Source organism: Bactrocera oleae, chromosome 2, assembly GCF_042242935.1.
Source record: "Bactrocera oleae isolate idBacOlea1 chromosome 2, idBacOlea1, whole genome shotgun sequence".
NCBI classification, from domain to species: Eukaryota; Metazoa; Arthropoda; class Insecta; order Diptera; family Tephritidae; genus Bactrocera; species Bactrocera oleae.
This window is the reverse complement of record NC_091536.1, coordinates 5676223-5689420: the sequence shown is the minus strand read 5'-3', so window position 1 is coordinate 5689420 and position 13198 is coordinate 5676223. Positions and strand designations below refer to the sequence as shown.

The window sequence follows — 13198 nt, the reverse complement described above, 5'->3', positions numbered from 1 at the left end:
TATTAATATATATACTTATATACATATGCTTATGTATAGGTATATAGACACAGAAACATTTTTTTAGTATATATAAATTGAAATTAATATCTACAATATTTTAAGCTACAACAGATAAGAGCTAGGAGTCTTTCTAATGCTTGTTATGTTATCGCCAAAACAAAAAATTTTAAAAATTAAAAAATAAACTTTTATGACACACATAAAATAAATATATTGTATTTATAACACTTAAGCTGCAGGCGTTTATTTAGATTGATATATGAATTATTTACAAAGGAAACGCAAACACGGGTCACTTTTTTCTCAATTGAAATATAAAGTAATAAAAAATTAAAATTATTGCTATTTTTACTGTTTTTTATTGTTGCTTTAATTTGCCATATTTTTAACTGAATTTTAATATTTCATTCGTTTTGTGGGGTACACTTTGGAATATAGTTTTTGATATATATGTATATACAAGGATTAATATTTATATGTAGAAATATAAATTAATAAATTTACTGTTAAAATGCATAAAAAATTTAGTATACAAACTGTGTCACATACCGACGATATTCAAGTGTGGAAAATATGGCGCCCAAACTACATAGCATTAAATTTTTTCGATTATGAAGTGAGTGAGTATGAGTATTTTTTTGAGTAGTTGTTTTTGTGGCAAAAGTGAATCAAAAAATAAATTCAAAATACGGTAACAAATAGTGAGTTAAATGTGATGTAGCTATTAACTATTAAAAAGAAATCGATAAAAACAAATCTTAAACAACTATTATTATATAAAAATTTAAGACCAATAAATCCAACTGCGATTTATACCCGAGAAAAGTTGTCTAAGATGTCAAAATCTAATTTTTGTTGAGAAATATCAAAAAAAAATTTCTTACATTTTTCAAATAAAAATATTTTTTGTAGCCTTACTGTAGGCACTGACTTAATTGTGCAAAATTTCAAAAAATAAAATTTTTTTGAGCAAGAGAAGAGAGGTAGCCTTATAACAAGACTGATAAGTATACTAGAGCGACACTTTTATCTTTCGGCTTTCAAAATTTGCCACAAACAACAAAAAATTATCTTACAACCAGAAGCTTTAAATTCATGATTCAATAAAAACTCTATTTTTAAGTATAAAAGTGTGAAAATTAGAGCTCATTGCACATATTTACTTAACTTACAAATGAAACCAGTAAATAACTTATAAAATCTAATAGATTCAAATCAACAAAACGTCTACAAAAACTACAAAATCGACAAAATTAATAATATTGACTTACTATCAACGCTAATGAACAATTCCGGTTTGTCGTCAACTGATACCATCGAACGGTAGTCCAATTTCGGTTGCTGTTTCACGTCCTTCAATTTCGTTGTGGAAGCAGTGCCCTCCGACGATTGTGGACGCATAAATGTGCCAATCGATGAGCGTCTGCATGTGGAGAGAAGCCAAATATTAGTTCAAAGCGGAATAATTAAAAAAATTAATATATGACATTTTTTCAGTGTTTTTTTTTTTTGCATAAAGCGTTTTTATTTTCACGCTGGAAATTGTTTGTTTGAAAAAATAGTATGACCTCGTAGCTAGCGTACAACTTAAGCATACAAGGGAATTCGATAATTAACACAAATATTTGTAATAACTTTTGATAATGAAAGATAGTAGTGAAAGTGCTAAATGTTGTCCTACACAAACAGAAAACAATTAACTATTATTTTTTTTACTTTTTAATTTTTTTTTCAAATACATTTACAAATAACAGTAAAGCAGGGTTTACTCCCTCTGTTGTATATTTTATGTAGAGAAAAGTACAGTACTTTTTTATTGAATTTTTATATTCTTAAACACATTGTTTTTATATAAAAGGAGATGCAAACTAAACTTTTTTCTATTAATTTTCGAAAATGTTCACATAAATGTATTAACACAATCAATCGGGGTTAAATAATAAAATTTATTTAACAAGCACACATTTCTAAGTTTTGGCTTATAAGAAATCTTAATTTTTTTGGCTATTTCTCTTTTGTTTACTTAAAATTTTTTATTTCAATTTTCTATTACAGTTCTTTTTATACATGAATTTATTATGCTTTAGTTCTTTAAAAAGTCTGCATAAATCTATATAATTAACATCGTTGGTTGATATGAGTAGAGAAATATATTTTTTGTTGCGCTAAAATGCTTGTGCTTTATTTCTTATTCTTGAAGAATCTCTTGTTTTCTGTAGATTAAGTACTAATTTAATGTTTTTAAGTCAAAAATGAGACGAATCTATGAAGGCTTTTTCTTCTTTGTGATTTTAAAGTGTAGATTTCGCAACCGGATTCAAGAAAAATTTGGTTCTATTAAGTACTCTGGTATGATTCTGCAGCATATCGAGTTTCCGTCATAATTATGAAAGCTTAACGAGCAACAAAAGTCGATTTTTTGGTTTTCGAATTTTCGAACAATCTTCCTTACTCATTTATTCTACATCACATCTCAATTTCGTTTCGATTATTAAAATTAAGAAGTAGCAAATTCAATTTTCTGCAAAAAATATTTAAATTTTCGAAAATAACAAAGTTTCACGAATACATTTATTATTTTACGTTGAACCTATTACTTTTTTTTTATATATTGCAATGAAAGCAATTTTTTTTTAATTTTATTATATCTTCAATATTTCGAAAATAACAATATTTTTTCGAATTAATAATCGAATTACGGTTTTTTGACGCCTGAATATGCATATAATTTCTTGCTATTTACTATATGATATTTATTCAGATTTAATCTAACTTGCAGATAACATTATTTCGTTCTGTTGCAACTCTGACTTAATTCTGCAACATATTTCTTTTTTGCAGTAGTCGTCTTACTTATTAACTATTTATACATTACATCTCAGTTTTGTTTTAATTATAGAAATTTGGAAATAGTAAATTCTATTTTCTGGTTCAAGCCTTTACGAATATGGTTATAAATATTAGTTTTTTGCGTTGAGCCTAAAATCATATACTACCTCTTATTACTTCTTTTAAATAATGCAATGAATCCGAATTTTCGAAAATAACAGACCTTTGTCAAAGAACGGGTACATATATTCATATTTTTTTCGAAATTATTATGTAAATTCGGGAGTTTTGCCGCCTATGTATCTATATAATTTCTGCCTATATCATTATAAAAAAATTAAATCTAAATTTAAGATAAAATTATTTTCCGATATTAATGCGAATCCAAGTGGTGTCAGCAGGTTTTCAAAAAATATTGAACTAACTAAATTGTTACAAAAGGTATCGGTAAACGAAGGTTAACGAAATAAATAGCAGACTTTACTATGAAGAAGTTCTTAAACATCTATTTCATTTAGAAAATACTAAACCAAACAACAGTGCATGGGAAAAATGTGCGGAATAACAAAATAACATTACGCTACACATTTAAGAATTCGAACTTGTGTTATTTACATGAAAGCATAAATGTGTAGTAATTTCGAGAAGGGATAGAAACACATTTAGCAGAATAGTTACACTAAGGTACTAAGAAAAATAAAAATTAAAGGAAAATGGCTTTAGAGCGAAAGCACAACTGGGATAGATTTCGATATTAAATGCAAAATTAGATAATTTTTGTATTGACGAAAAAATATCGAGCATACAATTGATTCGAGCATTACAAAGTAACAAAAAGTTGTATAAACAAATATTTGTTTGGCGGACAGTGAAACGACAAACAAGCACTTAAAAAACCCATTGAACTTCAAATTTTTTGTTTTGCTTGCGAAACGTAACAGTACTCGTGGCCAATGCTATTAGTCAATATTCGATATTCGAAGTTAAATGCAACAAAGCAACTAATTCTTACCCAATGGAAATATGACCCTCGGAATGAGTTGAATGCGGAGTCAGTGGTGGCACTGGTGAGCCACCAGAGTCTTCGGACGGTGTTTTTGAAAATAAATTGCCACCCAACTCTGAGACCAAAGTAATGGGTGAACTGTGAGTATTCGAATCAAAACAAAATAATAATTGTTGTTTTTGTATGCAGTTGTGTGTTAGATTTCAGGTTGAAAAAAAGGTAAACGAAAATGTTTAGGTGGCAGCATGGTGTGTTCATTTGTACGGGCGTTTAATGGTTGGTATTTGGTAAGTGCACGTTAGGTATTGAATAAAAATATATATTTATAATTTATATAAATATGTAATATATATGTGTTTGGGGTAGTCGTATTTTTTACAAAAAAAAAAATAAGATAATAATAAAAATATTCCAATCGCCGCAAGTTCAGTGAGCAGTGTTTGAAAAATAATTTCGTTCAGATTTTTGGAAAGGAAGAAAATCAAAGGAAAAAATTTTATACCAATTATTTTTTTGTTTATCATAAATTTCTTACAATATTACTAATTAAACTAAAAACAGTATATGAGTTTCAATAACTGTAAAACTGTTTGTAAACCGCTTATATGACGCTGAACTCACCTTGAAAATACTTTCGAAAATACGCTTTGATTCGAATCGCCCGTGTTGGGCGCCGATTCAGAGTCCGCCGACTTGCCGAGGCTGCCACCAGTGCCCGGAGGTCCGCCAGCTTCTCCAGTTAGGCCTTCCATCCAAGCCAAGGGATATGATAAGCGTTTCAACATCTGCAAAAGCATAAAAATATTGTCATTTCATTTTTTCTAACACACTTTTATTTCATTTAGCTTATACTTTATTCTTCTTCTCAGCATTCTTGTCACCCTGTGCGGATGCCGCTGTCACCGCCGCCACAGCCTGTTGCTCGCTATTGTTATCGTCAACGCTGAAGCTGACGCTAGTGGTCTTCTTGCGTCCACCAACCGTGCCCGCGTCAAGGTTTTGTGCGCTCAGCACTGAGCTGCGCGGCGGCGATTCGCTCATTAGTGTCGGCGAGATGGTCTTCGGTGGCACCCAATCGGAGCTCAGCACAATATCGGCATCACTATATACGGTCTTCTTTGGTATGGGCTGCAAATTTGCAATGGGTTCACGTATATCGATGCCCGAGTCATAGCACGATTGCTTAGCTAGCTCCTCCAGGTGTTCTAGATCGGCGAGCGCCAGACCGCCAGGCAAATGCAAAGCGCCACTAGCCGCACCAATGCCGCTAATCGAGGAGGTGGCCGAGTGTGGATCCTGCCCACGGGCACCGCTATCAATGGTCGTTTGCGATTCGTTGTCGCCTTCGTCTTCCGATGATCTTCGGGAATTAAGATAATAGAGGCTGAATTTTTACAATTTTTTCGAATTTTATACAATATTATTATTTTTTTTTTTGAAGTAAGTGCACGCGTATGTTGTTGTGATGGTATTCAAATTACGTTCCATTAAGAACGTTTCGTTATGGAGGCAAATGATGGAGAGTAGCAGTTGTAAAATAATATTGGTAGGAGTTTCACATAATTAAAAGTAAACAGTTAATAATTATGTGTGGATAGTTGTGGCCAATCGATGTCGGGTTTTTTCGGATTTTTGTTTTCATACACAAAATGTGTGTGTGTGTATGTGAAGCGATTTCACAATTCACATATGAAAATATAGGAAAATAAAAATTTATAAAATTAAAATTTCAATGTTTTGCGACTTCATTTGGTAAATAAATACTACCAATTATCGTATATAGACACACATACACGCGCTCGCTGTCTTGGCATGCGTGGTTATTAGTCAGCGTGCGAAAAGAGAAGCACGAGACAGCAGGAATAGTGAACAAAAGTTAAATTTACGTCAATAATTTACGACTCACTTTTATTACGATCTATTTTTGATTAGTGCTAATTGGTAAGCTGATTTTAAAAATTATTTTTTTATAGGAAAGATGTCATTAGCGTTAGCCGATGGTTACGCGGAAAAGGTGGTGCCAGCTTGTTAGAAAGCAAGAAAGACTAGAGCACACTTTGGCAAAGAAGTTATTTTGCAGCGAAATGGCTTCAAATAATTGCAAATGTGTTTTCTTATAAAAATTTTGAGGCCTGCACTAATTTGGAACAACTTAATTGAATTAAAATTTAAATTTGCATATCGTATTACTTTTAAAAAGTAATAAATTTTTAATTTCCTAAAAATTTCACAAAAAAATTATAGTTTTTCTACAAAACAATCAAATATACCGTTATAAAATGCATACAAATTCGAATATCATTGAATTCTGCGCAGTTTTAATCATCTGAGTGTTAAATATTTACTGAATTTAATTTGATTTTGTTATCAAAGAAGCGAAAAAGATACTCGCTACATGATTGATGTTGGTAAACAAAGCCTTACGTATATAGTAATCGTATTGGAATTTGCAATGGTGCCAGATAAAGCTTTCTTTTACGATAAACTTTGCGATTTTCTATTATATATACTACATATTGCTAATGATTTATCTTTCAGCCAGCAAATTAAATTTTTTGCTAACGAAATTGTTTCTTTTTAGCTCTGTCAGAATATATGAAGGGCAACATAAACACTTCCGTAAGTGACGCAGAACACTAGATAGTAACCCTGAATTGCTCATACATTATTTAAACCAATACACGAAAGTTACACAAGAAAATTTACGTGGTAAAGGTGAGACAAGCACAGAGACGTATACCAGTACATAAACGTAGATAAATGCATGCAAAAATAGAATGCTAAATGTTGGTTAATCGAATGCTGATCGCTTACCGATCTTTGCTCGGTATGGCCCAATGGTGATCCAATAGACTTTTGCGTCTTTCCTCCAGTGTGGTGCGTGAATCGGTGAGGTTAAGGGTTTTCTTCAAATCATTTGCATCAGCATCGTCTTCGGTTTTGTTGGCTTTCGTGTTGACCTCATTATCAGTCTTAGCACTTTCTTCTTTGGCTTCTACACACTTCTCTGCGTCTTTTTGCTAAACATTAAAGTGCATTATATCATCATTTCATGTATGCATATGGAAATGTGAAGTATTTACTAACCTCACGTTCGCCCGTGTTAGAGCATAACGACTCCTGATCGTCACATGTCTCCATAGAACCACCTGTTTGTTAAATACGTAAGTATATTAAGTGATTTGAATAATGTAGCAGTGCATATTTTATTTGTTTACGCAATTATGTACACACCTGTAGCGCTTTGCTTGCGCGCACCGCCATCACCTTCATCTCCTCGCTCTTTGGCTTCTTTAGCCTGTTTCGCTTCTAATACTGCTTGTGGATAGTAGATTTCGGCATTTTCATTTTGTTCGGTATTTATACCGCCAGACACACGCATATGCGCTATATCGTGAAAGATGGCTGCATTCACCACCAATTCCATAGGTGCAATTACACCGTAACTCTCCGGTCCATGTTCAATCACTAACGGATCGGAGACATTCGGATCGAACATAACGGCGTTAGGTGTGACCAAAAGGACACCACCCACAACACCTTGTCCATCCGTGATATGGCGTACATTGATTTTGAGGAAACGTTGTGTAATGACGGGATCGTCACTTTTATTTGCTTCGGCTTGTGCATTGTCGGTGCTCTTTGCAGAATCGACGCGTTCTATGTGACCCGGCTTAGGTGAACCCGGGCGGAGACCTTCTAGTATATCTGTAAGAATTTACAAGAGAGAGAGAGATAGTATATGGCATTAGCATTCAATATACAAAATTTCATTATAAGTTAAAGATAAATCCGTTGTAATAAAAGTAGGTCAAGACACAGCGTGCTTCCAGCTGAATTCATTACAAAATTAACACGAGTCTGACTTTAGAAGCCTACGTTAACAACTTTTTCACTTATCAGCTAATACAATAAAATATAGTAAGGTATTACTATAGCTATGTATGTATGTATGTATATAACCCGTGAGAACTAAAAAAAAAACTTTTTGTTTTGGAAAATCGAAATCAACTTTTTGTTGTATTATAGTTGTATGGAACGTAAGGTCTAAACATGAGAAACTAAGTTAAAATAATTATGTGCTATTATAAAATCGTAAACTGTTTTATAACAGCACTTTAAAATAATATCTAGATAAAAGCAATAATATAACTGAATGTTTACTAAATGGTAAAATCTGGTAGGTAAAAGTACAAGGAAGCTAACTCATCAGTTTCTCCATATTTTACTCTGTTTATAGTAAATTTTCAATTTCTTAATTAATATTTAATTAAGAGATGGATTCTGGATTTTGTTATTGACGCCAAGTAAACAGTCTTTGGCTAGTTAAAATGCACATTCAGTCCAGTCTGACGTTGGAAAAGTCTTAGACAACGATTTAAAAAAAAAATGTTAACAAAAATATTAGAAGTCTTATCATCAGCCATTAATATGGAGCAAAGTATTTGGACCAGCTTTGTTTATTGCACATAAATATACACAGCCACTATTTACACAGATGTTAAAAAGATGTGATAATGGTTTCGTCGAAAAACATGTGTACATATTTCAAAAGTATAGCCCGTTTTTTAGTAAAAATACTTTACTGTTTATAATCTTAATACTTAAAAACTATCAGAAAAATGCTTTAAAGTAGTTAGAGTATTTGCATATGTATATAGAATGTTCACCTATAAAAGTTAACAGAAATCGCATGACAAGTTCAGATCTCTAAGCTTCAGAGCGAACAATAAATTGTCATAAATTTAGAAGCATTTGTTCACACAAAGGTAAATATACACACAACTAACTGAAGTAATTTAACTTTTATTGACCCTAGTCATGTGCATTAGGAATAAATATGTTAAGACTTATATAATGTCAAAATATTTAACAAACTACTGCAGTGGCCACTTTCTTCTACTTCAACTAATAGTTAACAATAATTTGTAGTATGTACATTTTATCAATTTCGATCGATAAGAGCGACGTTAAAAAAGAAGAAAAAATGTGAGCTTCGGTTACACTTAAGGTAGAATACCCGTCATAAATAAAAAAAAAAGTTTCCATACAGCAACTAGATTTTGGTCGTTCAATTTGTATGACTATAGTGATCCGATTTGAAAATTTTCAACGATCAGTTGGTATGGCCGCTATATGCTACTGTGTTTTGATTTCGGTTCCGTTTCCGGAAAAGAGAATCATCTTGAGGAGAAGAGGACTTGCGCATAATTTCAGATCGATATGTTAAAACATATGGACTAGTACACATATATACAAACAGACGAATGAACAGACGAACATGGCTAAATCAACTAAGCTCATCATGTTGATCATTTTTATATATGTATATATTTAATAGGGTCTCCGACGTTTCCTTCGGGGTGTTACAAACTTCGTGGCAGATTTAATATACCGTGTTAAGGGTATAAAAATAATAGACAACAACAAAAATATATTTAAATATTAATGGTCTGATTAACACCTTTTATGCAATATTAATATAGATAAGACGTCATATGAACATATTTTAATAAGTTGGGTGAAGTAAAATTAAAATCACTCTACAACAAAATATACACGCTGCACATAATGTGTAAGATCCCATATGGTCTAGTGGCTAGGATATCTGGCTTTCACCCAGAAGGCCCGGGTTCGATTCCCGGTATGGGAAAATTTTTTGCACATTTTTTCAGACAAAATTTTTATTTATATTGGAGCTTTTTTCACTAAGAACTGTGCACAATTAATATTTATTTTAATATTAAGTTTTAAACATTTTCATTAAAAACAATTTACAGCAATAAGAATGTGAGAAATTTTTCATTATCACTTCAAGCAATTAACAAAGGTCCAAAACTTCTTAATTTAATTAAAATTTTACAGTCAAGGCATTTGCATTTGATTCTTTACACAGCACCAGTTAAAAATTACAATTTATGTGGCCATGAAATTTTGAGTTTTTTTCGATGGCCGGCTAACATAAAAAAAACCAAAAGCTGCAAGACAACCTCCCTCGTTGTTCTGCATGTGACTGGCTGTAATTGGCAGCCCTTATTAAAAGTTTGTTTTTTATTCACACAAATTTCTTAACAGTTAGCACAGTTCATGTATTTTGGATTTATTCGAAAGTGTAAATAAAAAACTTGTATATTTGTGTTCACCTCCGTTACGCCAAAAGACCGCTGTGTGCATTATAAGCACTTTTTATTTTCTCCCACTCGACGTTGAACTAGTCAAATTGGGCTTTTCTTTCACACAAAATACACTAAAACTTTGCAGTTATTAACGTCTCTCCATTAAAAATTCTTTCAAATTAAGTGGAAAACGGTTTTTGTAATAATTTATACAACACTAAAGAATGATTATTTGCAGAACTCTTGTCTGCTGTTATTCATACGCTGTTGTTTTTACGTGTGCTAAGTCAATGACAGGCAAACGTCAATAGCATATGTGTTGGAAAAATGAACGAATGAGAATATGTAAACCGCTGAATAAAGGATGAATGGCTAAACTACGAATAAGTAAACAAAACGAAATAACAGTTGACATTTAATGCTCTTAAGTGATGCCACATGTTTTTGTGTTAAAGCAATATTTCTTAGCGAAAATTAATCAAGTTGGTACTAATTAGACCCATAAAGTTTTGATCGTAAGAAATTTTGTATTATCAGAGAACGTAAATAAATTCATTTACGTTCTCTGGTTTAATGTTAATGCTCCAAAAATTATTTTAATGAGGAATTAAGAAAAATTGTGAATTAACTTTAAATTTAAAATTATTTGTGTTTAAAATTTAGTTTTAAGTTAAAAGAGATAACATATATTCTTTTTAAGAGGCGGGAATACAATAAAAACTATTAAATATTTATATTTCCTATAGGACTTTCTAGGGAAACCTGTGGCGTTATATAAATACATATTTTTATCATACATATATGAATATACATATGGTATATTGTTATCTCTAGTATTTCTTGTTCGTTTCTGCTAATATTGACTATGTGGAAGGAAAAACCTGAAGAAAGAGTTAATTGAAAAATAAAAGGATAATAAATAAAAGATTAAGCAAGAAAACACGTTAATTTCGGTTGCACCGAAGTTATAATACCCTTCATAAATACAAGGGATTCCAAACAAAGACAGGATTTTGATTGATCAGATTGTATGGCAGCTACATACATATATGCCATAGTGGTCCGATCTGAACAATTCCTTCGGAGATTCTATATGCTTTGAGCAATAACTATGCCGATTGTAAAGATATCTCGAGAAATAAAAAAATTATTTATACAAGTACAGGATTTTGATCGATCAGTTTGTATGGCAGCTAATGGCATATAGCCGATATGGCATGGTCCGATAATGGCAATTCTGATAAATAGCTGCTTTTTGGGGAAAAAATTACGTGTTCAAAATTTTAGTTCGATATCTCAAAAAACTTAGGCTCTTCGCGTATATACAAACGGATAGATAAAAAGATTACAGGAGCGAAATAATCATACATACATATATTATATATTTACAAATGAAAAGCCACTTACAATTTTAGGGACTCGTCATCAAAATTCTAATATTGACTACAATTTCTTACATATTTTGGATGCACAATATTGATTCCTTGATTACTAATTTTACTTTAAAATGTTCCCAACTTTAAAACATTTTTCTTTATTTGTTTAACTTTCGGCAAATGCAAAACTCACCATTTTCATCATTCTGTTCATCGGTGGTTGATAATTTGCGATCGATGGGGCTCGATTTGCCCGATATGCTGGCGTTGGAGCCCTTCTCATCGATGCCAGTCGCACTGCCACTGACCGAATCATTCTTGGCCGCACTCTTATCCGGCACCAGCAACTGTTGGCCCGGATAGATGAATGAACTGTTTAAACGATTGAGATGTGTCAACTCTGAGGGTGTAGTATCGAAACGTGCGGCCACCGAGGTCAAGGTATCACGATTACCCACAGTATACGATTTGGTCGGTATGGTGGGCAGCGAAGACTTTTTGCGCTCATCTAAAATAGGCGGTGTTGTGGATTAAGGTGGACAAAGTTAAGACAGGAAAGACCAGGCGGATGTGTGGCAAAGGCGGAGCAGAGAAATTGGAAGAAACAGAAAAAAGAACATAATTAAATTAATTTATTGAAAATAAATGATGTTTAAAAAATTATAATAATAAATTAATTAATAATGAAATAATTGTTTTACAAGTACAGGCTTTGTATACAATACATAAATAAATTGAAGTTAGCAACGTGTTAGTATATAGGAAAAAATCAATGTAGAATAAACAAACGCACTTCTCTTACAAGCCGTTTCAGGTTCATGGCTTGTTGTCTTCGTTATCACTTTAGGCGTTTGCTTGAAGATTACAAACTTGTCATAAGCATTAGCTAGCAACTTTTGCAAAGCATTGCCGTGTTTATCACTGACGTCACCAACACCGGTCACCGGCCAAGCCCCACTACACACATTGTTCGCTTTGTTGGGCCGACACAGGTAAACAACAACAAAATTGTGTAAATTTTCTTCATGCCGAAATATTTGTACACTTTTCATTTCAAATTTGCCGCACATAATGCACTAAACGACGACTAAATACAACAAACATTTGCCGCAAAAATACACACACACAAGAAACTGAACCTTTCAAATTCAAATTCAAACAAACACGTTTAATTCATAATTAAAGCCGACTGACTACTACACTTCCATGAATCATGACTGCCATGAAAGATTTTCATTTTTGATACAAGTTTCATTTTCGTAAACAATTGAGTGAAAAGCTCAGGTTACGTTAGATACATAAGCGATTGCTTTAGCGGCTCTTAACGAGTGTGTAACACCTCCGCATTTTATAATTTTTTTTTAAATGACGTTTTTTCACCAGCACAACCCTCTGCGTGCTGTTAATCGTTAGCACAAAAAATAATCGTAGTCAAATAGACAAGCACGTCCGTCCCTTATATTACCGATGGAAGTTATGAGATAATAGGCGAAAAAACTGAGAAAACCGCTATGCCGTTCCTGTGTTTGAAATTCAAAGGCAAACATCTAACTAATTGTTGGTTTTGTGTAAGTTTTTACTAGCGATCTGGTTGCGCTTTATTTTTATTTATTTATTGTTGTGTATTTTTTTGTTTATGATTTATATGGTGCATTTGCTTTTCATTACGTTCTCAAAGTTGAGACATAGCGCTCGTTTTTATTGAGTTTTATGCGCAAATGAGTAAAAGTGAGTGCAGTGTGCACATACATACACACATAAATATTCTTTTTGTTTATTGTGATAAGTTTTATTGGCTTCGCATTTCATTTATGACATTCTCTGTGCTATGAACTAAAACTCATATATGTATGTATGTACGTAAACTG

At 32.3% G+C, this 13198-nt stretch overlaps 1 protein-coding gene, 1 long non-coding RNA gene and 1 other non-coding gene across 19 annotated transcripts in view; 2 read left to right on the top strand and 1 right to left on the bottom strand.

Annotated features, from left to right (window-relative positions):
* mtd (TLD domain-containing protein mustard) overlaps positions 1-13198 on the bottom strand; it is a 224961-nt gene that overhangs the window by 63236 nt on the left and 148527 nt on the right. For 6 of the 17 annotated variants that reach the window (XM_070107509.1, XM_070107497.1, XM_070107506.1 and 3 more), the window contains 7 exons: positions 11524-11838; positions 7073-7546; positions 6926-6987; positions 6653-6858; positions 4691-5222; positions 4460-4623; positions 1275-1426 (listed from right to left, as the gene is read on the bottom strand). In XM_070107509.1, coding sequence (XP_069963610.1) covers positions 1275-1426; positions 4460-4623; positions 4691-5222; positions 6653-6858; positions 6926-6987; positions 7073-7546; positions 11524-11838 — 1905 coding nt within the window. Of the gene's footprint in view, positions 1-1274; positions 1427-3844; positions 3977-4459; positions 4624-4690; positions 5223-6652; positions 6859-6925; positions 6988-7072; positions 7547-9981; positions 10244-11523; positions 11839-12123; positions 12143-13198 lie in introns of those variants that run through there. The other 11 variants (XM_070107535.1, XM_070107499.1, XM_036373324.2 and 8 more) reach the window with 6 other exon arrangements.
* Positions 3890-4343, top strand: LOC138856462 (uncharacterized). The gene is made up of 2 exons (XR_011395682.1): positions 3890-3978; positions 4039-4343. It is a non-coding gene; the product is annotated as an uncharacterized lncRNA (long non-coding RNA).
* TRNAE-UUC (transfer RNA glutamic acid (anticodon UUC)) lies at positions 9420-9491 on the top strand. Its single transcript has one exon. It is a non-coding gene; the product is annotated as a tRNA-Glu (tRNA).